Here is a 27,964-nt window from a genome sequence, read left to right on the forward strand (position 1 = left end):
TTAATGTTTTTCTTTTTTCTCTGCATAAGGTGCCTGAAGCCATTTGCACTTACACAGAAATGGTATATGCTGCTTTTATCACATAACCAATATCTTTCCATTCTGTTACAGCCTGAGTTAATCACAGATTCAAAGTAAGCGTCATTCTAAGAAGGACATTAAAAAAAATTTATGTAAGTTAGTGCGCGGTTTACTTTACTAAGTATTCATTTTGTAGCTTTCCTAAAACTGTTTTTCAAACTACAAATCTCAACACACTAGTTGTTAAACTTAGGCAATCAAGACCCACATCTTTTAAAATTAAATTAGAAGACAGTTAGAACATATTGGAATGCATCACATGTCAAAGGTTGAAACTGGTTTCAACTATAGTGTGTATATAGGCCTTTATATTACCATTCACACAATACACATGGGGATACATGGAATGATGTAAAATGTTTTTACTATGGATCATCATTTTAAGTAACTTGAAAAACACTGCCCTAGCTAGCATACTTAAAAAATCTTTTCATCTATTAGATTGTTAAAGATTTCTTAAGTTTGACAACATCCAATGTCAGTGAAAATGAGGGAGAAAATGGTACTATGCCTTGGTGGAAATGTAAACTGTTGAACCCTTTGGGAGGGTTAAGCTGTAGGTATCAAAATGTTAAACATATTTATCCTTAAACCCATTATTCCATATTAAGGACCCTAAGGAATTAAGTGTGGTATGGTGTTTGCACGTAACAGTTATCACAGTATTTGTTTAAAACCCTGTGTCCACTAATGGCAAATTGGTTAAAGAAAATATGGAGCTCCCACAAACTGAAACAAACTAAATCTGTTTTCACTTTACATAGGAAAATTATTTTGCTAGAGTAAGTCAAAACGCAGATTAAAAAATAATATACCATGTAGTAGTATGTAAAATGTGACCTAAACAAATCAAGTGATGTTCACCAAGATGTTAAGTGTCTCCAAATGATGAATTTTGTGGTGATTTTTACTAACTTATACTTTTCTTTAGCATCCAAGTCTTCTCTAGTGATTATGAATTCGATTTTTTTCAAACAGTAAAAAGTTATTTTCATTTGGGAAAGAAACTGAATTCCCACAGCATGTTTTAAATTATTCAACCATTAAAAATAAACTTTCATATGACTTTTCATTAAGATATCCACCACCTAAACCTAACTTTTTACACCGTGTGCCCTAGCTTACTGGGGGTGAAGGGAACCTGGGCCTGGAGCGCTTAACTGTTTCTAGCTTCTTCCAAGTTAGAACAGCCGCCACACGCGTTAAGTGTTGTGGTGAGGAGGAGTGGACAGCAGATTGGCTTTTCCGCAGGAGTCTGTTACCGGGTCCGTGGTTCCCGTTAGGCCGGATGAGTAAGAGGCCAAGGTTTGGGTGTTTGTTAGGAGCCAACTGTGCGCTGGGAAGTCCTCGAAGGAGCAGAGTTCCTCGCAAGCTGCGTAGCTGTTTCGCATTTTACGAAGATCCTGGCGCTGACGAAGCATTCCTGCTCTTCAGTTACACCAGGGCCCCTTGGGGACACGTATGGCAAGAGAGATGCTTATGCTTTCGTTCTCATTTTTCACATTAAGGGAATGGAAGCTACCCACAGATAAGCCTCACTCCTTTCTCCGCTTCAGAGGACAATTTGCAAGCCCATTCATAACCCAGTTTTGACTAGAGGGGAACGTGTACACGTGACTAATGATTATACTTTTATTTCCAGCTTCTTAGAGATTACAGACAATTGTCAAGTGCCTTTAACTGTTCTTAATCAACCAATAAACAGCATTATGATTCTTAATAGTATACACAAAAGCCCTCTTTCACATTTGCCCCATCTATTTTTCTAAATGCTTATCGTGTAGCTTTACTTTCAGCCTCACGTTGTTCTTCCAGCTGGATTGTCCTTTTCATAGTTAAACCTCTTACCTTTAAAGAGCCTGATATCTCTGTTTGCTTCTCAGTGACCTCTGCGGTCACATGGCCTCCCCATGGGCTGCTCCACCTCACCTTTCTCTTCCCTCCTTGAGGCCGTCCCTTAGCGCCTCCCAAAATGCCTTCACATGATTCTGGTTTCTTTCTGTTAAATATTCACATTATCATTACTTAGACTAAAGGAATAGAATTGTTTTCAGCTTGGAACAAAATAGGGCTGAAATCAGTTCTCTGAAAGATTGTGGTGTAGTGGAAGAAACATTTCAGTTCCACATGAGGAAAAACTGTTGGGAAGTTTAGAAGGGAAACTTTATACAGAAATTTGATAACCACCTCTCGTATTTTATAGAAAAAAACATAAATGCTAGCTGGCCTGCATGGCCTTAAAATCTCTTCCAGCCCTGAGTTTCCACGGTCTGGAGGTAAGGGGACAAAAGTGTTAAAGACATTTCACTCCCAGTAATAAGGGAAGTGAATGATATTGAGATTCAAGTTGTTTGTAGTTTGGAATTAGTCTAATATGGATACCTGGCCCAACTGGAGGACAAAAGACAAGCGTTTCATTTGCCTACCAGCTCTGGCATCTCAGAATATGGAAACAGCCATGTGCTAGCCGGGCACTGTCAGTGAGGCAGTTCTATTCATTTCCATTAAAAAGCAGTAGCTGTCGTTTAAACTCCTAAATGCCCAAATCTAAAGGATCCACACTTCGGTCTAAGATATGATCATACTGCAACGGAATGATTTAGCAACCTTGCGATACCCAGGAATCTGGTTTGTAATGAAAGCAGTGAAGGGAGGAGCTGGCAGGGCACTGGTGGGGTGGTACAGGGGACACTGCTTATATTCACAAGGCCATGGGGTCCACGCATAGCGAACAGCAACCAGGCTGTCATGACAAGACTTGACATTCAGGGCCAGCGTCTGGGCGGAGAAAGTGTCCATAGGAGCTGGAAGCCACTTGCACTGATGGTCACTGCAACAGGAGATCTAACAGGAGAGTCATAAACAGGAACAGTTAGGACAGTCAGCAGGATATGCCAAGAGGCGGGACTACTCTTCAGACAGACTGAAAGAGGAGAAGCGGCCACTTGCAGCCACAGACACATTTCCTACAGTGACCAGAACAAACCTGAGTCCAGGTTGGGTCTGGCCAGCACAGCCACAGATCCATAATAAAAGTTCACGTGCTAAAATAAATAGCTTAAATCAGTAAGTAAAACATGAAATTACTGAGGGAGACAAGGCAGCATAGTCATGAAACATTCAGGGAAGGCTCCCCTGAACAACCTTCCCGTGATCCTCCAGCCAAACAGCAAAGCAGGCAGGAATTTGGGTGAAGTGAGCCACCGCAGTGCTGCTCTCTGGCTCCCAAAGGAGCTGGGGAATGAAGAAGGGGCACAAAGGAACTGTGGATGGTGAGCTGGTCTCAAGTCAGAAAACAATCCATCTGGTGAAGGGAGCATGAAATACCCAGTTCCCAAGGTTCAGTTCTGTCCTGGTCCCAGCTAAGATTCCAGGTCCAGACGATGGGCAGCCTGCCAGCTGTTGACTAGAGAGGAGAACTCAGAACACAGACTCCTTGGAGCTAGGATTCACCTAAAACCCAGCATGCAGAGAAGCTAGGTGGAGTAGGTGCTGAGGAAGCACCTGAGGCAGGTGGATGCTCTGGTTAGGATTCCAGAGGAGGAACAGTCCTAGATAAACTCCTGTGTAATTAAAGTTTGTCTTCTACATTCTTTCATCCCCCCTCCGATGCCCTCTTTTCACTCACCGCCCACCGCAGCCTAACAACTTCGGGGCTCCCAAAGACATTTAAATGCTCCACCTGGGAATGCCTCCACCACCAACCCCGACCTTAGAAGACTCCTAAATAAGCTGTTTAATCAATAGCCCCAGTTCCACAGTGGAATGATCCTCACCAGGTATTAGAAGCAAGTACAGAGTTCCGTTACAGTAATTCATACTAAGTTGCAAATCACCAAGCTTCAACCTCTTAAAGGAGAGACTCAACTCAAAAGAAAATCAGAATTTAGGATAGTACAACAAAGAAAAGATGTCTACGGATGAAGGAAACGTTCTGGAGCGAGGGTCCTTTCAATAGGTGCCCACAGATAAAGCCACGGGCCCTTTCCCATGCAAAGATGGCTGCTCTGGGAGGGAAAACGCAAAAGGAGTATCATTTCAATGTGGGCACGTCTTCCCTTCCTTGGTGGTCTCATCAAAATTGCCTCTAAGTGAATGAATCAGTAGCTGCTTTTTTGTTGCTCTGAGATAAACTCAGCACCTGACCAACCAAAACCTGCCTCGTAGTCATGTTATAATTAGAGGTGGGCCTCGGTGTGGAGGAAATCCCGACCCCCCCCCCACAGGATGAACCCCTACTGTTTCTGCAGTTCTCACCTCAAATATCTTGTTGTGCCTCTGCACCTGGATTGGCTGGGAATACGTGAGGTTGAGCAGCCCCATGTCGCCCAGGAGTTCTATCTTCTGAGGCAGTGGTCCTTGAAAGGTCAACTTCTCCCCATAGGCCACGGCACGGGCCCCCAAGTGCAGCCTGTAGGCCACCGTCTGCTTATCTCGAGGGTGTGTGCTACAGGATAAAGAAGAGGTAGAGAACTTTGGATCTGGGCTCAACAATAATCACATTTTTTAAAAAAGGAAATCTTATACAAAGCACCCTTTAAGAAGGTGAGAATAAAGTTGACTGAATCTAATAGCCAGTGATCTGTGGCGAGTCAGCCTAAGAGAAATGGTGAGTTGTAACCACAGATGGGGCTCTGGGCCTTCTATGGGTCGGAAACCTTGAAATAACCGAGGACTCGGAAGGAAGGAATAAAGGGAGAGAGGGAGGGAGGGAGGTCAGGTACTGGAACTAACCTAGGAGAGCTCTCGTAAGACTGCTGCAACCACTGAAAGTCCTGTGTTTCATCTGAATCAGCTGTTCATTACTTGGTCCCCTCTAGGTTTTATTTGTTCATTCAATAAACATTCATTCTTTCAAAACTAAATAAATATCCCTAGTGGTCCAGTGGTTAAGACTCCACACTCCCAATGCAGGGGGCCCGGGTTCAATCCCTGGTCAGGGAACTAAGATCTCACATACTGCAGCTAAGCCCGCATGCTGCAACTACCGAGCCCACGCGCACTCTAGAGTCTGTGCACCACAACTAGAGAAGCCCGCACGCCGCAACAAAGACCCAGCACAGCTGAAAGAAAGAAAGAAAGAAAGATTTAGAAAGAAAGAAAGAAATGTTCATTCAGGCTCCTGCTATAATCCAGACACTCTGTGTTGGGCTCCATTTCACACTGAAATCCCCTGGTATCCTACAGCTAGCGGGTGGTAATCATAGGGGCTGTTTACATCAGGGTAGTCATCCAGATAGTCCCCCTCTGAGTCCACAGTAGAATTCCATTTCCTGCTCTCGCTGAAGACAGGCATGGCCATGGGATTTGCTTTGGCCAGTGCAATGTGAGCAGAAGTGACTTACGTTGCTTTGGGTGGAACCATTTAATTACCAACGTGAGACCGTAGGTGCATGTGGAAGCACAGATCACCCTGGAGCCTCTGTCGCTCTGGATCTGTGAATGACGATGAGAGCAAAGCCTCTCTGTTGACCTTATTTGGACGTGGAGTGTGAACATGAAATAAGGTTCCATGGCATCAAGGCACTGGGATGGTGAGGGTTTTTGGTTACTGAAGCACATCCAGTGTGAATGATTGATAAATCATGCTTCTAATGTCCAATCCTCAGGCCCCCTCACAAGTGAACATCAGAGTGAAGGCCACAGACAAAGAACATGTATTATTGTTCAAACAAAGCCCAAGAAGCACCCACCTGCCAAAAGGCGAATTCCTATCACAGAGATCCATAGCTACAGCCATGAAAGTGTTGGGCATCCTTAGGTTAGGGACATAGCCGAAGTCCGCTGTTTGATGCCAGCGGATCTGGGGAAGTCCATCATTCGGGGTTGCACCAGACAAATATGAAGATAACTAGAAAGTAGACATTGTGCATCAGCATTTTATTTCATCAGAAACCTACACTGCAATAAAGCTGGAAAAACATTAAAAATTTTTAAAAAGAAACCTACACTAGAGTCTTTCACAAGAAGACCCGGATTCTGCTTCACTGACTCCCGTGCTCACCCAACACGTACTTACGGAGCCTCTCACCCTCGTGGCTGAACCTCTCATCCCCCTCGCCGCAATGGAACTCTGCCACCCCTCTCAGCAAGAGGTGGGGTCTATTTCTCCTCTCGCTGAACCTGGGCTAAGCCTGTGATTTGCTCTGACAAACAATGCGGCAGAGGTGATGGTGTGCAGCTTCTGAGGCTTTGCCTCAAGAGCCCTTGCCTTCAGATTTCACTTTCTTGGAACCCTGAGATGGCCATGTAACCAAAGTCCAGCTACCCTGCTGGAGAAATGTGGAGAGAGCAGCCTTGGAAACTGGAAGGTCATGAGGAGAGAGGTGTTAATATCCCAGCCGTCCCAGCTGAGGGGCCAATCATGTGAATTCTAGATCCTTCGGTTCAAACTGCAGCCACATGAGCAAGCCTGGCTGAAGTTACAGAGCAGAGATGAGCCATCCCAGCTGAGCCCTCCCTGCCTGGTCAACCCATGGAATCAGGGGCAAACACAGTGGCTGAGGCGGTAAGCCCCGAACTTCTGAGGTAGCTTGTTACAAAGCAGTAGGTCGGCCACTGACAGCTCTGTGTACAACACAGGGCAAAGCCCTGTGGGGAAGCAGGGAGGAATCTGCCCTTGAGCGCGCGGCACATTGCACCAAGGACCGCAGTCCTTCACACCTTCCGAGAGCCACACCCTCTTGCCATATGGCTCTGTGGTTTCTCCCACTAAGAGAAGGTGTACATTTCCCCACCACTTGATTCTTATTAAAATCTCCTATGCAAATTGGCTTTAACATACGAAATGATAAAAGGCGCTGAAGCTGCACAATGAAATGTCATGAAAACTAGAAAATGGCAAAAAAAAAGATCCAGTAAGTGACCCTACTACTTCCCACACAACAGCCAGAAGAAGAGTGAAAGTGGAGCCATGTTCACCAACCAGCGCCATGATGAGGATCATGGCAACAAAGTCTAGGGTGAGTTACTAACCTGAAGCGCTGAGGGGAAATGCTACCAACAGCCGCTCAAGCCTAGGAAGTGGTCTCAAAATGGCAGTTTGCTGAGAATTCCTGCAGTAATTCTCCACTATTTCATCGGCTGCACTACTACACACTGGCCTCATGGGGGCACCAGCAGACTCCACACTCGCATGAAATTCCTGTTTTTCCTGAGATAAAGCAGGGCACTTGCTCAGTCTCCTGCAGTGATTAGTAGAAATACTGATCACTGCTAAAGAAGGCATATAATAGCCAAAGAATATAAAAGTGGGCACATTTGGAGGGCTTGACAATAGCATCTGCAGTCTGCAGTGGGTTCCACTGTTCCTCCAAAACCCTTTTTAAAAAGCACACTCCTGGGCTTCCCTGGTGGCGCAATGGTTGAGAGTCCGCCTGCCGATGCAGGGGACGCGGGTTCGTGCCCCGGTCCGGGAGGATCCCACATGCCGCGGAGCGGCTGGGCCCGTGAGCCATGGCCGCTAAGCCTGCACATCCAGAGCCTGTGCTCCACAACGGGAGAGGCCACAGCAGTGAGAGGCCCGCATACTGCAAAAAAAAAGCACACTCCTAGGATCTCCAGTCCCTCAACTCCGGCTCCTTCTACTCTCTCCCCGGGCCTCCGCTCACCTCTCTACTCAGACACAGGCGTCTAGCCCTGCTCTCTCCACGGAGTTCGTGTCCTGCCTCTAACTGTGCTCTAGTTACTGCCACCACCGTTTCACACTCGGCCCTTCCATCAAGTCAATTCATCTTCCTTTACACACCAACTGTCCCTCCAGATTTTCTGACTTCTCTCATTAATAATAATAAACACTGGGCTTCCCTGGTGGCGCAGTGGTTGAGAAGTCCGCCTGCCGATGCAGGGGATGCGGGTTCGTGCCCTGGTCCAGGAGGAACCCACATGGCGCGGAGCAGCTGGGCCCGTGAGCCATGGCTGCTGAGCCTGCGCGTCCGGAGCCTGTGCTCCGCAACGGGAGAGGCCGCGGCAGTGGGAGGCCCGCGTACAGCAAAAAAAAAAAAACAACACTGACATTTTCTAGCTTGTGCCAGGCTTTACATGGACTAACTCATTTAATACTTAAAATAACAAAAAGGTTCAATATCTTGTTCGAAATCACATAGCTAAAGAAGTGCCAGAGCTGGGATTCGAATCCCCAGACCATGCTCTGAGCCATTATGTTGCCGAATTTGCCATTTCCCTTTGAAGTTAAACATTTATATTCCCAGTTTTCCACAACCAACCAACCAACATACTGTTGTTGATGATGATAAAGTTGACACCCAAGGCTAAGGGACTTCCACTAAACTGCATGCACAAGTGCAAGGACCAGGTCTCTCTGCTTCATGCTATATTTCTAGTACCTCACACAGTTCGTGGCACGTAATAAGCACTTAAACATATTGTTGGCTTGAATCGGTTGAAGTCACATTCAAATCACCATGTACACAGGCTGAGAGACAAAAAGAATAGCTTCCACCAACAGTAATACAGAACTGGTGACAGGAGTTGCTATTTTGAAAATAATGAGCAGAATATTCTCGTTCAAAGTCAAAACAAATGTTAGAAAGAAGAAAGAAAATGATTGTGAAGTAATTATAAGTGGAAAGAAGGTCTATAAAAATCTTTATCCAAAAAAAGGTACATGAAATGGGATGAGGTAGAGGAACAGGAGGATGGTGAGAGGAAAGCATCTCGGGGACACTCAGAGGCGGACGCCTCGAAGTAGGTGCGTCCAACTCAAACATTAAAGCCTATTTTGTGTTTATGCTGTGAGGTGGGCCTCGGGGTTTTTTTGTTTTTTTTTTTTGCGGTACGCGGGCCTCTCACTGTTGTGGCCTCTCCCGATGTGGAGCACAGGCTCCGGACGCGTAGGCTCAGCGGCCATGGCTCATGGGCCCAGCCGCTCCGCGGCATGTGGGATCTTCCCAGACCGGGTCACGAACCTGGGCCTTGTTTTTATAACACCTTACTTGTTTAATTCCTATGTTCTAGACAAGTCAGAACTACTACCCTGCTAAGACACCTAGGTCTCGGAGGGGTCACGTGAACAGGTGAGGCAAGGCAATTATGAACTTGGTAAAATATGTTTATTCCTTTTAGACAAGGCTGAAGCAGAATCTTTCTGACGAGGTACCGCTAACTGAAAGTATGGTTTCTCTTGATATACTTTTTCATTTGTGTGTCGGGCCATATTTAATGAGTGCCGACCAATTAGGTCATACTGGGGCTACAAATGTGATCCAGGAAAATGTGGTCATGTGCACAACGTGCATACAAGTAAAAAGGGGAAGTGAAGGGTACTAAGCAATCACCCATATGGGGACAGACTCTGGGTAGTCGCAGAAGCTTCCTGATATCCAGGCTGACGGATGATAAAAGTTAGGTAGGAAAGTGTGGGAGAGAAAGATTGTTCTAGGCAGAGAGCATGCGCAGTGGGCTGGGAGTGAGTGAAAGAACGCGGTTCATTCTCAGGGGTGGGAGGGATAACAGCAAGTTCGGGAGGGTGTGGGGAGGTGGACACTGTCACACATGGTTGCTAAGAGTATAAATGTATACAAATTGATACATTTCCACAGAAAAATTTAAGGACATGTTCAAAGCCTTAAAAAGTGTGCAATTTAACCTAGTAATTTCATTTCTGGGAATTTATCTTATGGAAATAATTAAGCATGTGTGCAATGATTTAGCTACAAGGAAAATAAACATGCCACTGCTTATAAAGGCAAAACGTTTAAAGCAACCTAAGAGCCTATCTATGGAAGACTAGTTAAATTACAATACAACCATATTTCTGAACACCCTCCAATTGTTATAATTGTGCTGGAGATTAATATTTATTGGCACGAAAAATGTTCACAATATGACCTTAAGAGAAAAAGCAAGATATGATACAGTATTATGGTATGGATCCTATTTCAAAAATATATGAGCAGAAAAGGTCTGCTTATTTCTGGATTGTGGAATTATAAGTGTTTTTAGCTTCTTTTTTTTGCCTTTCTCTTTAATATTTCTTTAATGAACATGTAATGCTTTTCAATAAGAAGAAATATTGGTTACTTATTAACTTTTTTTAAGATGTAATTGTCCCATCAGTAAACTGAGATGAATTAAGTTATGTTCAGTTCTTGACCAGCAGGCAAGCTAGGAGGGCAAAAAAAGGAAGACGGATTCCAGGGAAGAGACCTCAACAGCACCTCCCCACACCAAAGCCCATGAACCCTCTTCCTCTCAGCACATACCTGGACAAATCCAAATGGGAAGAAGCGCTCCGTCTGCCCCTGGGAGCCATCGTGGAAGGTTTGGCGCCAGTCTTCAATGAGTGCAGGGAATGTACAATTGTACAGGTCCCTGTTAAAGTTTACATTGGACTCCCCTAAAAACAGTCCAAACTGTGAGAAGAGTTTGGGGTAGATGCAAAGGCAGCCACACACTGCTCCCCAACCTCTATGCATGCCTTTAGGTAGCGGGCCTTCCTGAGGTCTCCCTGGACTGGCCTTGTGCTTGCTCTGGCCAATGGGGCATCAGCAAACACGATGCAAGCAGAGGCTTGAAAAGCAATTCAGCTCTGTGGTTTGTTCTCTCCTGATACACTTGGAACCCTGACACTGCCATGTAAATGATATCTGAACTAGCTTGCTGAAGGATGAGAGGCCACGTGAGAACCGGGAGGCCCCGGCAGACAGCCCGCCCCAGTCAAAAGACATGAGGGAGAGGCCAGGCTAGGTCATCCAGCCACCAGACAACCTGCCAGGTGGCCAAAGGCACATAAGAGATCCCAGCAGAAATTAGCCAAAGTGGCTCAGACAGAAAAACTACCCTGCTAAGCCAGAGAATAGTGAGCTCACTAACATTATTACTGCTGGAAGCCACTAAGTTCTGGGGTGGTTTCTTATGCAGCAACAGCTAACTGATACAATGGAAAACCAGCAAACTGAACACTCACCCTGGTACCATATCACCCCTTTCAGAGTCATATTACGGAGCGGATGGATCATGGCATTCCAGAGAACAGAGTAGTCACTGGGACCAGTTTCAAGATCAGATGGCATGAACCTGAAATCAGTAAGACGCACAAGTGTCAAGAGAGAGCCAATGACTGATCACATGATGATCCCGGAGCTGGGCATCTATCCAGCTTCACTAGGGGCAAACTCCTGATGAAAGCAACACTGAGCTCAGTTCAACCACTCTGTTCCCATGAAAGCATGAGGACAGTCTCCAAATTTCACTCCAGGTTCTTCCCAGAATAACTGTCATCAGTCAGCTTTCTGTGAGTTCAGACGGGGCCATCCTGGTTTCCATCTAGTGATTAAGACCAGGGAGGAGGAGCGTTCAATGAGTCTATCGCACAGGCAGTAAGTCTATTTAACTAGTACTCAATGGGTGGACACTTGAGACTGCGTTAAGCTCTTTGCTTTTATAAGCAATGCCATGATTATCTTCCTTAGAGCTAAATCATTGCATACAGTCTTAATTATTTCCTTAAGATAAATTCCCAGAAATGAGATTGCCAGGTCAAAAGGCACATTTTCTTAAGACTTTGAACATGTCCCTAAATTGTCTCTGTGCAATACTTGTATGAATTTACACTTGTAGCAGCTGCATATGAGAATGGCCACTTCCCCTTGCTATTGTCCCTGCCATGTCCCCAGAGATCTGGGAAGCCTGGCTTTAGATTCCTCCAGCTCTACCGAAGGCAAGTCCTTCTGCTCCAAAACTGGAAAACTTCACTTCCCAACAGGCAGGCCTTTACCCAAGATATACCAACAGCTCAAGTCCATGCTCTTCCCAGAACTGATGAGACAAGGTCGGTGAAAGCAGTTCACATATTGTTCATCTCTGTTTTAACATTAGTGTCAAGATGTTATTAACCAGCCTTTTCTCTCCCTTCCCCCACCTCCAAATATTCTTCGTGATCCAGCCCTTCCTGAGCGTGCTTTCACCATCAGTCTTCTAATACACTTCTCTGATTACATGGGTACTTGTTCTTCCAAACTGTTAGACTGTGTTTATCCTCACAGGCAACACAGCACAGTGGTTAAGAGCACAGACACTGACACCAGACTTTATCATTTCCTAGTCGTGTCCACAAGCAAGTCACTAAACCTCTCTCAGACTTAGTACCTTTTTCCATCAGGTGTTAATCGTATCCACTTCAAGAGAGTGTCGTATTGAGTGAGTTAATATATATAAAGTGCTTACAGCAGTATCCAGCATTTAGAAAGCTTCTATTAAGTATTAGCTATCACTGTTATTAAGGAAAAGGGTCATAATTCCTTCCTGACATATTCTCAGACGAGTGTGGTGCTCATGACAGTGAAAATAATACTTGAATAAGTTACAAACATTTAATACATATTTGTACATTCAACACATTCTTGACTCCCCGAAGGAGACCATGATCTTCCTCTCTACAAAATTTCCTGGCTGGCTTTCTCCCAGACCAGAGGACGCTTTCTTACCCTTGCCTCGGGACCCCACAGGCTTTCAGCGACCTTCCAGATGACCAGGCTTCAATGGGCGTCCCGGCCCACGAGGAGGAGAGCAGCCCCACGGGATACCGCAGAGTGTCATGCAGGTAACGCCCAAAGAGCCAGCACACTGCTGACATGTACGTGAAGTTGCCGTGGCCCAAGTTTTCTGTTCGGAGAAACAGTTAAACAGTCATGGAAAAAGCAGATGGATAGGGACTGCAGCTCCTAGGTGGGTCCAGGTGAGAAGAATGGGTGTGGGTCAGGCCTTGCACTTCTTTCTGAGACTCTCCAAGAGTAGGATAAGATTGAGAGGCAGCTGTCTCGCTAGCAGAAAGCCAAAGGCTCTCTGGCCAGGCAAGCAGGCATCCCCCTGCTTCCCCACCGTGTGCAGGGCCCTGAGAATCTAGGAAGATTAATACTCCTCTGCAATAGGTGAGGGGCAGAAAGGCCACTGGCCCCCATTCCACCCTCACCTACGTGTTCCTCTTTCCCAGCATCCATCCCCACTTAGCTCTGTGGAAGGGAACAAGCAAGCATGGGGCAATGTCAAGAAGAAAGGTATATTTTTTCTGGGTAGTTTTATACCCAATTTTGTAGCTATGGTAATGAAAACAAGAACAAACAAGTGATGGGGAGTTTGGCCAAAAGGGAAAGTAACAGAAACCAAAACCAGTGTTTAAATGTTCAGCATCGGTACTTCCCCGGTAGTCCAGTGGTAAAGAATCCGCCTTCCAATGCAGGGGACAGAGGTTTGATCCCTGGTCAGGGAACTAAGATCCCACATGCAGCGGGGCAACTAAGCCCACGTGCCACAACTACTGAGCTCGTGTGCCTCAACTAGAGAGGCTGTGTGCCGCAGACTACGGAGCCCACGTGCCCTGGAGCCCGCATGCCACAACTAGAGAGAGAAAACCCACACGCCACAACCAGAGAGAAGCCCACATGCCACAATGAAAGATCCCGCATGCCACAACTAAGACCCAACAAATAAATAAGTAAATCTTTTTAAAATAAATAAATGTTCAGCATCATCTAGCTCATTCATCCATACAGCCCTGTAACCAAGACAGACCAGAAGAGGCAATTTCCATGTTAGAAGAAGGCTGGTGAAGAGGGGAACGTGAACACATGCAGCTGATGGGATCAGTCCAATCCAACAGCTGTTAAAGAACCACTTTGTGTAAATCACTGGCCTGGCACGTGAAAGATCAAAACTCAATACAGTTCGGCTCTCAAAATGTGGATAGCATAACAGTAGGAATTGAAATCAGTTTCAAATCAGTTAAAATGGATTGAGCACCCGCCAGGTGCCAGGCGCTTCTAGATGATAGGGGTACTGTAATTAAAGGGATACGGAGAGACATGGAACCTCTCCTCAGAGGTCTTATATTCTACAGAATAAGACAAATATTCAGCTGAGTACAAAAGATGGCAAAATATGGTTTAGTGCTTTAAGAGGTATAAACAAGTGTTAAGGGGTTTTAACAGCAAGAGAAAGAATATGAAATGAAAGGCAGACCATTAAATGCCAGGTGAGGGCGGACCTCCTTCCCTGTTCTCCGGGCATACTCTGTGCCTGGTGTTTCCCTCACCCCACTAAACCATCAGGACTTCTATATTCTCCATGTCTGGCACCCAGTGCAGAGTCAGTGAATGTTTGTTGGCTGGTGCTGGGTAGCTGTGGGCAGCTGGAATAAAGGTGACTCACTGATGGGCAGGTAGAGGGAAGACGTAGTTAAGCGGGAAGGGGAGGGAGGTCGGGCGGCCTTGAAAGACAGGAGTCCAGGAAGTAGAGCTAGCATTCTAGGCAGAAGAAACAGTATGTACAAAGGCACGTAAAACTGGACAGGTTTTGTTTTGTTTTGTTTTTTTGTGTTTTTTTTATGGGTTAGGGTAAGGGTTAGGGTTAGGGTATGCGTTAGGGTACAGGTTAGGGTATGGGTTAGTGTTAGGGTACGGGTTAGGAGAAGGGTACAGGTTGGGGTACAGTTTGCCTCCTCTCTACAGTTAGCTTGGTCCAGATAGGGCCAAGCTAATCACGGGAGTCTTTAAAATCAGAGACCCCTCCCAGCTGCAATCAGAGATATGAGGGCAGTAGAAGAGGCTGCAGAGACTGGAAATGTGAGAGGGGCTTGACCTACTAGGCTCTTCCCCACACACCTGCATGGCCTCACCTCTGTCAGGTTATTACAGAAATGCTGCCTTTCTCAGCTGGGACCTCCGTGGCCACTCTAAGTGGGAAACCACCACCCCATTCCAGCCCCAGCAGTACTGGCCCCCTTCCCTGATGTATTTTATGTACTTATTTCTGTCTCAGCAAGCACCACCATCTAACCTATCCCTTGATGCTCACAAATTTGAGTCTCTGAGTTCAGAGAGTGAAATGGAGCCGACAGCAAGGTATAATACCTTATCCAAATCTAATTGATTCCTGAGTTTTGGATGACATGCATTAAGAGTTCACAGACCAAAGGATTCATTAAAAATCTACCCAAATCTATTCAGTTTCTGAGTTCTTAAAGGGAAAGTTCTGACAGTGTGATACTGAATAGTATCAATACTTTGTATAGAATTTACAAATTTTATTATTCATTTTCTGTATTCCCTCACTAGACTGTAAGCTCCATCCAGGAGACCAGGCGTGCCTGCCTGCTTTATTCTCTGCTATACCTCCAGCATTCAGAATAGCGCCTAGCTCATAGTGGGCATCCAAACATTGGCTGAATGAATTAATACTTGAAAATGTGGGAGCAATTGAGGTTACCAAGGTAAAGCATGTACAGGTGAAAGAGAAAATGGACCAGAAAGAGGACGAGGGACCACGTCTGGAGGAAGGGACTGAAGAAAGCAAAGAAACAGGCAGGGAGAGGACAGAGAGGGAGAAGGAAGGAAAGGAAGCGCCAAGCAAGCTCAGAGGGAGGCGCAGCTTCCAAAAGCAGCAGTCAGCAGGGCCGATGCTACGGGGTGTCCAGAGTGCACTGTAGAAGAACAGCCGTAACCTTGGGGGAAGCGGTTGTTGACCTGGACGCAGAAGCCAGATTATAAAGGGTTAAAGAGTGAACACGTTGGAAGGCAATGAAAAGAATGAAAAGGTGTTCTAAAAAGGTTTAACAGAGCAAAGGAGAGAGGTGAGGTACCAGGAGAAGGGTGTGTGTTACGCTTTGTTTTGCTTGGTTTTGTTAGAATAAAAGAAAAGCAGAGCTCTGAGGGCGGGGACTGTGTCTGCCCCTATCACAACTGCACCCTTGGGGCCTAGATCAGAGCCTGACGCAGAGCAGCCTGAACTAAAGATTTCGTGCAGACTGGACAGTGGGGTAAAAGGACAGAGCCTGAGGGATAAGAGAAGGCCCTGGAGAAGGTAAGAGCCCGCATCAGAGGCAGGCCTGAAAGGAAAGAGTCAGCTGTGTTCAGACACAGAAACAAAGCAAGAAAGAGAAGAGGAGAAGAGAGCGTCAGGCACTGAAGAGATGCTGGCGGAGCTTGTGCTGAGTGGCCTCAATGGGACCGACGAAGATGGAGGAAGAGCCATCTCCTCAGAGCAAGGGGGCAAGATTCACTGTGGAGTCTTGGGAAGAAATGTATGAAACGGGTACCATCAGGAATGGGGGAGGTGTCAGTAAGAAATGAATAAAAGGATGAAAGAGATCAGAACCAAATTCACGATCACAGATTGCAAGCAGGGCACCAGCCCCTCACAGAAGAGATGGCACATGTTCCGGCAATCACTTACCCAAGGTGGGCTTGGACCACTGCAAATCAACCTTGGCAAGGTCCTCCAGCTCCTGCTGAGCCCGGTTGAGAGACACGGAGAGGATGTGGACAGACTGATAGGCAGCTGTGTTCGACAGCTCGTTTGTGGCATTAAATATCTGGAAAAGAAGCAAGAACGTCATTTCTCACACCAACCTAGTGGATGGTCAGTGATGCTACTGCCTGCTGGTAAATACCGCCAAGCCTCTGAGCTCCTTCTGAGCCTTCAGGAGACCAAAACCAAAATGAATAATCAAAACCAAGGATGGGCTGGTCCGGATCGCCTTGATCCACAGAGACCATGATAAATCATGTCCCCAGAGAAGGTGGGAACACAATGAAATCTGAGATCTCAAGGACAAGTCTGTGTTAGATGAGAAGAGCTGTGGATGGGTTTAGGCTAAAGAAGGCCGATACCTTGAAACGAAAATACTTCTATTCAGAAAAAGTAGCTGTTAACATAAAGCCATAGCATTAACTTTTTTTTCTTAAATGGAGCCAGAAAGGCCGTGGGGAGGTAAGTTTATGTAATCCATAGCCCACTCGAGATGTATATTCAAAAGAAACACACCCGAGAAACGATTTTTGAACTCCTGAAACATCCTGAAATCAGCCTCAAGATGCTTATCTTCTCATCTCAGTCCTGGAAAATCACCCAAGAAAAGCACGGGAGGCCTGGCAGAGTGAAAGGGGGTGTTCAGAGTGATCGCTGACAGCAGTCCCAGGAAACCAGACAAAGAAAAGGGTCCGTCCAAAGACACAGCACTTTTTTCCAAAGCACTTTATGAAACCTCACCAGTTGCCAAGAGAGTGACAGGACTGGCTTAGGGTTCCTCTGGACACGAATGTGTGCTACACCGACTGGTTTCATTGTTAGTCCTATGAAGCACCATTCCTCTCTGGGCTTACATGGAAGTGTTATCTCCTTCAATCCTGATTTTTCAGTAGTTATGTTTCTCTTTATTTTAAAAAGAATGTATCATAAATATATTGTTTTGCTTTTTACTTAGTGTTTGTTTTTTCTGGTCTTCTCTCCATCCCCCTGGACAGTCTGGTCTTTCCAAAACAAAGGCCTAACAGGAGCCTCCAGAAGGCCAGTTATCACTGGCCTCCGGGAACAAGAGCTCCAGCTGAGACAGGACTGCCACAGCCAGAGGCACAGGAGGCTGGGCCGCTTTCCACTGGCTGCTGGCCACAGAGTGTGCAGCTGGCTTTCCCTCCCACCCGCCACAGAGAATACAGCTGGCCTCGCTGCTGCAGCGTAGGAGCAGCCAGAGTGCCTCCATAGAGCATTTCATTGAAATGCGCTGCCCCTTGAATCGCCTTTTGACTTGCCGCTGAGCCTGCTGTGGCCGATAAGATGGCCAGATGCAAAAGAAATGGCTCTTTTGGTCCCAGTGGGAGCCGCAGCCTGAAATGCTCCCTGGGTAATGGCAGCTCTAGGCTGTCAGGGTTACTGGTCTTCCACACATGGTCTCAGGAAAATTCCACAGGAAATCCAGACCTGCTTGTTCAGGATCTTCCCTGGCAAGTTTCATGTAAAATAAACATTAAAGACTAAGAAGAGACTAATGCACTCACAGTAGATTTTGGCAGGGAAGTTATTTTTCAGCAGCAAGTACCTGTAAAAAGTCGCCTCCCTTGAAATTCAGTTCTGCACCAAGCACTAAGGATCGTATGTTGCTTCCATGGAAACGGGATGAAACTGCTTCTCTCCACCCACACCAGCTTCTGCACCGACTGGGAACTCCAGTGCCTCCTCGCAATGAGACGCTAGTTTGGGGGGGCGGGGGGCAGCGCAGGGAACATGCGTCTTGTCTTTTCGACCCGCTGCTAACACTGTAGAGTACTGCAAGGCCAACAGAACTGGGGGGAGCGGGGCGGGGGGGTGGTTGGCATCCTCCTCTATCGTTACCAGCACACAGAACTGGATCCAAAGCATTGGCTGGAAAACTTCCATTTTCAAACTCACATTTGTGTATTATTTCAAGCCAAAGCTCGAAAGCCACAGAAAGTGTTAGCAAAAATGGGGGTGGGGGGAAATTCTTGCTGCATCTGATGACAATTACTTCTGAAATTGGTACCCTGTCCCAACATCACCAAGCCTTTTTGATGGAAGGATTTCCTTGGGGATATTGGCAGCAAACTTAGGAATAAAGAGGTTTCAGGAAGATTTTCATTTAAATGACACTTGGTTTCCCTGCTGATGAGAGGAGAAGCCTTACTCCATCTGCTGAGATCAAATTTCATCTCATCAAACACCTCAGTGTAATTATTTTTCTACCAAGTATTGAAATGAGGATGTAAATGAATACCAAGGTATTTGAAGTCATTAAGGCTGCAGCGACTGGGAGAGCCTTACCACCTCTCTGGGGACCCGCAGTTCACCATCAAAGCAGCTGCTCACTGGTGTTCATTTTGTAACCTTTATACTACATTCTTGAATTAATGAAGAAACGACAAGAATCTATTTCCTCAGAGAATCTTGGCATGAGGTCTGCACAGGGGAGCAAGGCACGTGTGTGAATGTGTGTGTGTATGTGTACCAAATGCACGCACTGAAGGACACAGGGAAACTTTAAAGAATTTGGATCCTGTATGTTACTTTACCTTCTACCACAGTACAATATAGCAGATTTAGTTGAGAAAATAACTACAAATAAGCCAGTCATCACAACTCCTATGAATCTGGTATTGTAATGTGGCACCAGCCCTTCTCTTCTGGATTTTAATTCCCCTATTTGTAAAGCAGGAATGTGGGGATTGCTGAGATATTGAAAAATGGGCTTTCTATCTAATGTTGGCCATCTTCTTCCAAGCTAACTAGAAATATCCCAGTCTTAAGACATAGCCTGACTTAGGAGGTGACAGATGAACATTTAGACTTTCCTCCATTTATAAACATCTCACTCAGTGTTATAAATAACACTTGATTTTAAAATTCCACTTTACCCTAACAACAAGATGGGCACACAATCTGCCATTTCCCTCATTTGACTGTGAAGAGTGGTTGGTTATAGTGGAAATCTTATCTCCTCAGAAAAGTCACAAGGAGGGAGAGAAGGAGAAAGACAGAGACTCTATGTGTGTACACGCGCATGTGTGCTGGGAGTCTTCAGGGGGAAAGGAGCAAGTGGAATCAAGGAGGAGTCATGTGAAGCATCCTTTTGATGAAAAACAAGTTCTACCGAGTGTTTAGAGACTAGAAAACTTGGCTTTCGGTACTGTCAGCACCTAAAATTCAGTCTTGCAGACTAAGTGCGTGATTTAAAACAAACAAATAAAAAAATTAGCACTTGTCTTTTTCAGATGGAATCTTTTTTCTATTTCCCTGTATCTCAGAGCTTGTAGCCCTAGTTTAATACAGAATATGCTTAAGAGTAAATTCCAGGCAGAAAGAATGTGTTCTGTCTTAACAATCAAAATCTGATTAAGCTTGACAGAAAATGGGATGAGATCCCCTGGCACAGACTGCGGCTGAAAACCTGACTGTACAGATACAAATAGATCTGGTCCATGCCTTTCTGTGCAAACAGAGAACTGTAATTAAAGCATTAAGAAAAATACTGTTTTCCTTAATGAGTTAACAGCAATCCCACTTCTATATAAAACCATGCTTTCTATCAAGAGATAAAACTTCAATTTTGCTTCTATTCACTTATGTTAAAAGGGAGCCCAGTTAAAGTCCAGTTTAATAAACATTTAAATTCAAAAGGTTTCTGTATACTTAAGTAGGGCAGGAAGAAAGACTAAGTAAAATATTGGTTAGGAAGACATAAATGCAAGAATTTAGATTTTTAAATTAGAAAACTAATAATGAAAGGAAGTAGATATGTCCAGAGTAGAATCTTTTTAGGAGCATTATTTATTAATTGGTTAAAAAAAGGAAAAAAAAAAAAAAAAAAAAAGGAAGAACCCATAAGGGGTAGAAGCTATAGAAGCAAAACAAGAAATCATAAGTATGTGCAAGGACTCAATTTTATAAATTTTTTAAAAAAAGATTAATTGAGATCATGGTCCAGCTGTAGAGATTTTTAAATCTCAAATTTAAATATTTCTCAAAGATGGAGAAGTAGATAATGGAAAAAAGGCAAGGAAATAAAAATCAACTTGAGGAGGAATTGAGTTTTAGAGAAAGAGCTAGGGAAGATGATAATCTTTTCAAGACCTTAACCTATTAAAGGAAACAAATGAAAGTACACATCAAAGTATATAAATGTATTAGTTCTGATGAATAATGCAAATTAAATCATTTATTCCTAAGATTCTTATTTATATAATGTGCCTCTTTACTGTAAACTGAGCCTTTGATAGATATTTAAGATATCAGTTAGGTAGGTGAATATCAATTTCTTGATTTTTTAACTTGCTCTTAAAAATTCTAGTTATTTCATGCTCATTATAGAAAAATCAAAAAATACAGACAAGCAAAGAAAACTAATCCCAATTTCAAATGTGCCAAAGAATTTAACTCACACTAACTTCTCTGGATGTCTGATACTGAGTAAAAAATATTTACTCATCTTTCAGCAATATTTTAAGCTGATAATCTTTAAATATGTCTATGAACTTGCTACTGTCCAGCCCTGATCCTAATATAAATGAAACAGCAATGGTCTCGCTTACTTTTATTTTTAAGTCAGATAGCTTCCACTAAACAAACAAAGCAATGACAACTCTGAGGCCCAAAAGCAATAACCCCATCACACGGTACCTAGAAATCCACTCTCTTTATTCTGGACTGGTTTTGTGTTCAATTAGAAAGTGGAGTTTTTGTAAAAAGAAATCTCAGTGCTGAAGACATTTAGCATCAAGGCTTTTGTGCTACCACCGTTGTCTTGCTCGGATACCAATGAACAATTAAGAAACTTTCTCCCTTGATAACTCTTTCAATGTCCATTTTATCCAGCTTTACTTAAGAGACCTCGCTCATCGTGTGTCAGAGGGGCCCTATCCTCTAATAGCAATGGGGACAGGCACACTTCAAGATGAGTTTCATCACTGACAACGTACTGGCAGGTCGGCATCCCCGTGTTCTGTCCCGCTTGATTCTCTGGGTACTGTATACGCCCCATCCCCTACCTGGGAGCTCATGTAGTGCTCTTCCTCCCGACATTCTATCAGGGTAAACAAGAGCCCAGTGAAGTCTCTCTATAGCTGCAATAAGGGAGAAAAAATGCTAGTTCTCAAAATTTAAGAACAATTAATCTTCAAAGGCCATGACTGAAACAGAGAAAAAAACTGACACTAACAAAAGAAATCCTAGGCTATGAAAAAGTTCAGCAAAAAGAGTCATCAATGGCTCTTATTTCTGTGTAAAAAATATACATATATTAATTTGATATATGAATATATATATCAATTTGACACATGACCCCTAACTGAAGTATCAAGGTGTCTGCATGCGGCTTACCTTGGGATGGTTCAACAATAACAACAACAAACAGATAAATCAAATATGGCAAAATACTTACAACTGTCAATCTAGGTGATGGATATATAGGTCTTTATAAGTCTCTTAACTTTTGTGTGTGTTTGATGTTTTTACAATAAAAAGCTTTTTAAAATAATGACATCTTATATTTAGACATCACTTTTCAATTTATAAGGGCCTTTTAGAGACAAACAAAATAGTTTTATCTTCATAATGGCTCTGTTAGTTAGGTCAGATATAGTTGTAGTATAGTCATTAAAACTAAGCCTCAGACATTTAACAAAATTCCACAAACTTTCATGATAAAAACTCTAACACAAGTAGGAATAGAGGGAAATTTTCTCCATATGATAAAAGGTGTTTATGAAAAACCCACAGGTCACATCATAGAAAGACTGAAAGCTTTCTCCCTAAGACCAAGAACAAGACAAGGATGTCTGTTTTCACCACTGCTAGTCAACATTGTACTGGAAGTTCTAGCCAGAGCTGTTAGACAAGATAAAAGAAATAAAAGGCATCCATATTGCAAAAAAAAAAAAAGGTAAAACTATTTCTAACTGCAGATAATACGCTCCTATACATAGAAAATCCCAAAGAACCTACAAGAAAGCCACTAGAGCTAATAAACAAATTCAGCAAAGTTTCAGGGTACAACATCAAAATGCAAAAATCATTCGTTTCTAAACATGAGCAATGAACAATCCCAAAAGGAAATTAAGAAAGTTCTATTTATAATAGTATGTAAAAGAAAAATACTTCAGAATAAATCTACCCAAGTAGGTAAAAGACTTGTACACTGAAAAACTATAAAATATTACTGAGAAAAAAATAAGGAAGATCTAAATTAATGGAAAGACGTTCTATGTTCATGGATAGGAAGACTTAACATTGTTAAAATGTCAGTACTACCCAAAGCAATCTACAAATTCAACACAATACCTATCAAAATTTCAACAACCTTTTTTGCAGAAATGGAAAATCATATCCTCACATTTATGTGGAATTACAAGGGATCTTGAATAGCCAAAACAATACTGAAAAAGAAGAATAAAGTTGGAGCACTCACATGTCTCAACTTTGAAACTTACTACAAAGCTACAGTAATTAAAACAGTATGGTACTGCCATAAGAAGAGACATACAGACCAATGGAATAGACTAGAAAGCTGAGAAATAAACCCTCATATATATGGCCAATGGATTTTTGAAAAAAGTGCCAAGACCATTCAATAGAGGAAGGACAGTGTTTTCAACAATTGATGCTGGGAGAACTGGATATCCACATGCAAAAGAATGAAGTTAGACCCTCACCTTACACTATATACAAAAAAGTGATTAAAACGGATCAAAGACCTAAACTTAAGAGATAAAACCAAAAAACTCTTAGAAGAAACATTGGGAAAATCTTCATGTCATTGGACTTGGCAACAATTTCAAGAAGATGATACTAAAAGCATAGACAACAAAAGAAAAAACAGATAAACTGAACTTCATAAAAATTAAAAACTTTTATGTATCAAGGGACACTCTCAAAAAAGTGAAATGACAAACTAAGAATGAGACAAAATATTTACAGATCATGTATCTGACAAGTGATTAATACCTAGAAGATACAAATAAGTCCTACAATTTAACAACAAGCAACCCAATTCAAAAATGGGCAAAGGGCCTAAGTAAACAATTTTCCAAATAAGACATACAAATGGCAAATAAATACATGAGATAATACTCAACATCACTAGTCATTAGAGAATACAAATCAAAACCACATTAAGATACCACTGCACACCTACTAGTGTGGCTATAATCAAGAAAACGGAAAGTAACACGTGTTAGAATACAGTGAAATTAGAAACTTTGTATAGTGCTGGTAGGAATGTAAAATGGTACAGCCATTGTGGAAATGGTTTGGTGGTTCCTCAAAAGTTAAATATAGAACTAACCCAGCAATTCCACTCATAGGCATATATCCAAAAGAACTGAAAGCAGAAACTGGAACAGATATCTGTACATCAATGTTCATAGCAGCATTACTCACAATAGCCAAAAGGTGGAAACAACCCAGGTGTTCATCAATAAATGAATGGATAAGCAAAATGTGGCATATACAATGGAATACAATTCAACCATAAAAAGGGATAAAAGTTTGATATATGCTACATGGATGGACCTTGAAAGCATGATCCTTAGCAAGATAAGTCAGACAAGGAAGAACAAGTATTGTAAGGTTCCACTTACATGAGGTACCTAGAAGAGGCAAATTCATAGAGAGAAAGCAGAATAGAGGTTACCAGGAGGCAGGAGGAAGGGGAAGGGGGGATTTATTGTTTAATGGGTACAGAGTATACATTGGGGATGATGAAAAAGTTTTGAGGATAGATAGTGGTGATGGGTACACACAGCACTGTGAATATATTTAATGCCACTGAACTGTACACTTACCAACAATGATACATATTATGTTATATTCATTTTAACCACAATTTTTTAAAAGCATGTTTTACAAAGTTTCACAAACACCAAGTGATTTGCTCCAAGCCATACAACTAGTAAGAGGCAAAGCCAACATTCACTCTCAATTTTTAAATCTCCATGACAACAAAAGACAGAGTATGTTAGCTACCCAGCATCCAAACAAAATCTAATTGTTTTGATTCCCTAGGCTCTCTCCAGAAGCTCATCTTCTAAGACCAATCAAAAAGAAGAGTAATCTACTTTGCCTTCAATTTGATATGAAATCATTACCATCAGATACTCTCTAGCTTCTGCCTTTAGCCCAGGAAGGTGAGAAAATAGTGCCCCACACACTGACACACTAGCCGTGACTAAGAAAGCAGGCTCTGGGGTCGCATTCATATCCTGGCTCCACAATTACACTATGACCTTAGGCAGGGAGCTTAACCTCAGATGGGCCAGTTTCCTCATCTGTGAGACAGGAATATCATATAAGTACTTACCGCATAAAGTTGTTAATCAAATTAATTAACACATGCAAAGAAAGCACTTAGAACAGATCTTGGCACACGGTAGAAAAAGAAGGCTTCTACCTCCTTCTCCTCCTTGCCCCTTTCCTCTTCCTCCTTTCTCTTCTTCGTATCAACATTATTAACACTGAGACTCTGCAAATTACCTGTGAAACAGTCATTTGCATGTTACTTTGCCCACTGCAAAGCCAGACATCTCCAAATAAGACATCATGAATTCTCAGGGTGAAGTTCTTCCTCCCAAGAATCTGCTGTGCCATCAATTCATAAGGTCCACCAGGCTTCACAGGATCCAGTACCACCATCCAGCTATTAGACTGTGCTGAAATAATAATAAGGCTCCAAGAATTAATCAATCAATCAACTAAAGTGAAATTAAAACCCAGTCCTATCATGCATCAGACTCATTTGTGGCAATTCCCAGCTTCTGTGATGAACTGGATTCAAAGCTCTGAAGATTGGCCAAATTTCAGACAGGTCAACAGAAATAACAAAAGCAGCAGCATAGCTATCTTTAATCTGTACCAATCCCTCCTTACTTTTAATCAAAGCATTTACAAGAAAAATAAATCACCCAGTTATAATCCTAAGCGAGGACAGACAAAAATACACAGAGATTAAAATTCAAGGGAGTTTAATACAAAAACATAAAATAGAAATTCTTCCTGTACCATCCAACTATCAATATTAACATAATCCTAATCTAACAGATTTACCCAGTGCCCCAAACTAACTTGTAAGTATCCAATCAAATGTGAGCACAGGTTAGAGAAAATCACTTATCATCTGAAACTGACTTGATGGTATCATCCTTGTCATCAACCCCCCAACTCCTCCCCCTGTTGCTCTCAGGGATAAATACCACCAGTGGTTCTGGGCTCTCCTATCAACAGTTAAACAGGTGACACATAAAGAAGTAGTAGGAGGCACATAAATTAATCTCTCTTTGAAGAAGATATTAAGACTTGCCCAATTAATTATTTTCACAGAGTTATCTACCAGATTTAAGGTTTGTGAACGCAGTTTGGGAGATGAAAAGCTATCCAAGACCCTATTTCAGAAATTCATGGCATATTCCTTAGGAACCACCCCCCTACCACCTTCCCACCTCTCACCCACGCACACCACCACCGCTGCCAACATCATACTCGGAAACTTAAGAAAAATATCTTCCAAGTGGCAAAATTATGCCTAGGAGAACCAAACAACAGGAACAAAGTTGAAGAAACGAGAGGGAGAAAATAGACAAAATAGAGAGATGATTGTTTTAAAATAAATATTCTTGGACTTCCCTGGTGGCGCAGTGGTTAAGAATCCGCCTGCCAATGCAGGAAACACGGGTTCGAGCCCTGGTCCGGGAAGATAACACATGCTGCGGAGCAACTAAGCCCGTGCGCCACAACTACTGAGCCTGCGCTCTAGAGCCTGTGAGCCACAACTGCTGAGCCTGCAAGCCACAACTACTGAAGCCCATGCGCCCTAGAGCCCGTGCTCCACAACAAGAAGCCACCACAATGAGAAGCCCGCGCACCGCAACGAAGAGTAGCCCCTGCTCGCCACAACTAGAGAAAGCCCACACGCAGCAACGAAGACCCAACGCAGCCAAAAATAAATAAATAAAATAAATAAATGTTTAAGAAAAGAGATTTATTAAAAAAATAAATATTCTTGCCATAATGCTGAAGAATATGGACTGACTTATAATTTGTGTCCATCGGATCAATGTAAATTCAAAGGGAAAGAATCGCAAGAGCTGGAAACGAGGCATCCTAAGGTTATTACACCAACCGGAAAAAATTAATTATAAAAAAACTAGCCAAGTGCCTACTCGTGCCAGACACTGTGCTAAATTCCTCTTAATCAGTAACAGCTAAGAAGAGAAGTCCAGCCTCACGGCAGGAGATTGGTAAAGGCTCAAACCATAAAGGATTGCTCAGAGTCCTGTGGGAAACATCCAAAACCCTCAGGCATCAGTGAAAGGGCACAGGTCGCTCCTCTCAGAAGCACAACTGACTGAGCCTGCTACTCCCACCCCTGCGAGGTCAAGTAAGCCCAGGACTAAACGTTCGTTACTGCTTTTAACACCACCAATAGTCACAGACATCAACATATTAAATGCAGAATTCACCTAAAGCAGAAAAATCACTGTTTTGGAAACAGTGGGCAGCTAGTACAGATTGTGTCGCACAGGTGTGATGTGCTCCGTATGGCTCTCTCGTCTGAGCAGGCAGACTCTCCAATCTGTCCCAACCACAGCCTTGCCAATGTCTTTCCAGACTTCTTGCACTGACGCTGCTTACTGGAGCTCTGTCCTCCTGCCACCAACATTACTCATTTGTGATGATGAGGTCAATCCCTAGAAAACCCAGGACAGGACTATTTTTGAGCCTTCTACTATGGTGCAAGCTATTCCTAGTCACTGCTGTTAATTAGGTATTTACATTTAGTCTCCATCCAGGCAATATGGCTGGTGTGGAAAAGCGCCTTCACCAGAGCTTCTGAAAAGCTTTGCTGCCCAGCAATAAAAAGACAAAGAAGGAAGGGGGGGGGGGGGGATGTTGGGGCAAAACAGGGCAACACCATCCTACACCCGGAGGATGAGCTCCCTCTAGAGACTAAAGCGTCTGAAGAGAACTAGGCATCGAGATCTGAGCCTTGTTCCCCAGGACTGCTCCCCCACAGGAAACGGCTCGACTTCCACAAAGACCTTGGAGAAATTCCTTCTGTTCTAGTCCTCGAGTTCTTTTAGTTTCTAGCTCTTTTCCTCTCCCACTTCATAAGAGAAAAACTCTGACACAAGAATGAGTGTTAAGTAAAGTTAACTGCCACACAAGGCAGGGGAAACCAGCTCCACTACAGAGGGGTTATTAATGGTCAAATTAACTCAGAAATGATTTGTATACAACAGTGTGGATTTACTGCTATGTAAGGATCGATATATACAAAGGAGAGCGGCCCTTGTGAAGACTGTTTTCTTAGACTCAAGGCAAGGGTGGGACATTTCACAAGGAGAACTGATTAGGCCTTGGCCTGTCCGTTAAGGACCGGCTGGTGAAAGTGGAGCTGACCACAGGCCAGTGAAGTCCAGTTATAGATTTCAGAAACTGTGTTGACCCACCAAGTCCATTAGGTTGAGTCCAAGCAATAAAATTGAGTGACGGGGCTTCCCTGGTGGCGCAGTGGTTAAGAATCCGCCTGCCCATGCAGGGGACACGGGTTCGAGCCCTGGTCCAGGAAGATCCCACATGCCGCGGAGCA

The 27,964-nt window shown here is 43.5% G+C and overlaps 1 protein-coding gene across 3 annotated transcripts in view; it reads right to left on the reverse strand.

The window, feature by feature from the left end:
* Positions 1–1,699: 1,699 nt before the first annotated feature.
* SIAE (sialic acid acetylesterase) overlaps positions 1,700–27,964 on the reverse strand; it is a 35,315-nt gene continuing 9,050 nt past the window's right edge. For all 3 annotated transcript variants that reach the window (XM_060103262.1, XM_060103264.1, XM_060103265.1), the window contains 8 exons: positions 24,853–25,028; positions 16,270–16,408; positions 12,528–12,705; positions 11,009–11,118; positions 10,305–10,438; positions 5,775–5,932; positions 4,339–4,528; positions 1,700–2,925 (listed from right to left, as the gene is read on the reverse strand). In XM_060103262.1, the coding sequence (XP_059959245.1) occupies positions 2,650–2,925; positions 4,339–4,528; positions 5,775–5,932; positions 10,305–10,438; positions 11,009–11,118; positions 12,528–12,705; positions 16,270–16,408; positions 24,853–25,028 (1,361 nt within the window). In that variant the 3' untranslated portion in view covers positions 1,700–2,649. The remainder of the gene's footprint in view (positions 2,926–4,338; positions 4,529–5,774; positions 5,933–10,304; positions 10,439–11,008; positions 11,119–12,527; positions 12,706–16,269; positions 16,409–24,852; positions 25,029–27,964) is intronic.

This window comes from Mesoplodon densirostris, chromosome 7 (genome assembly GCF_025265405.1).
Source record: "Mesoplodon densirostris isolate mMesDen1 chromosome 7, mMesDen1 primary haplotype, whole genome shotgun sequence".
NCBI classification, from domain to species: Eukaryota; Metazoa; Chordata; class Mammalia; order Artiodactyla; family Ziphiidae; genus Mesoplodon; species Mesoplodon densirostris.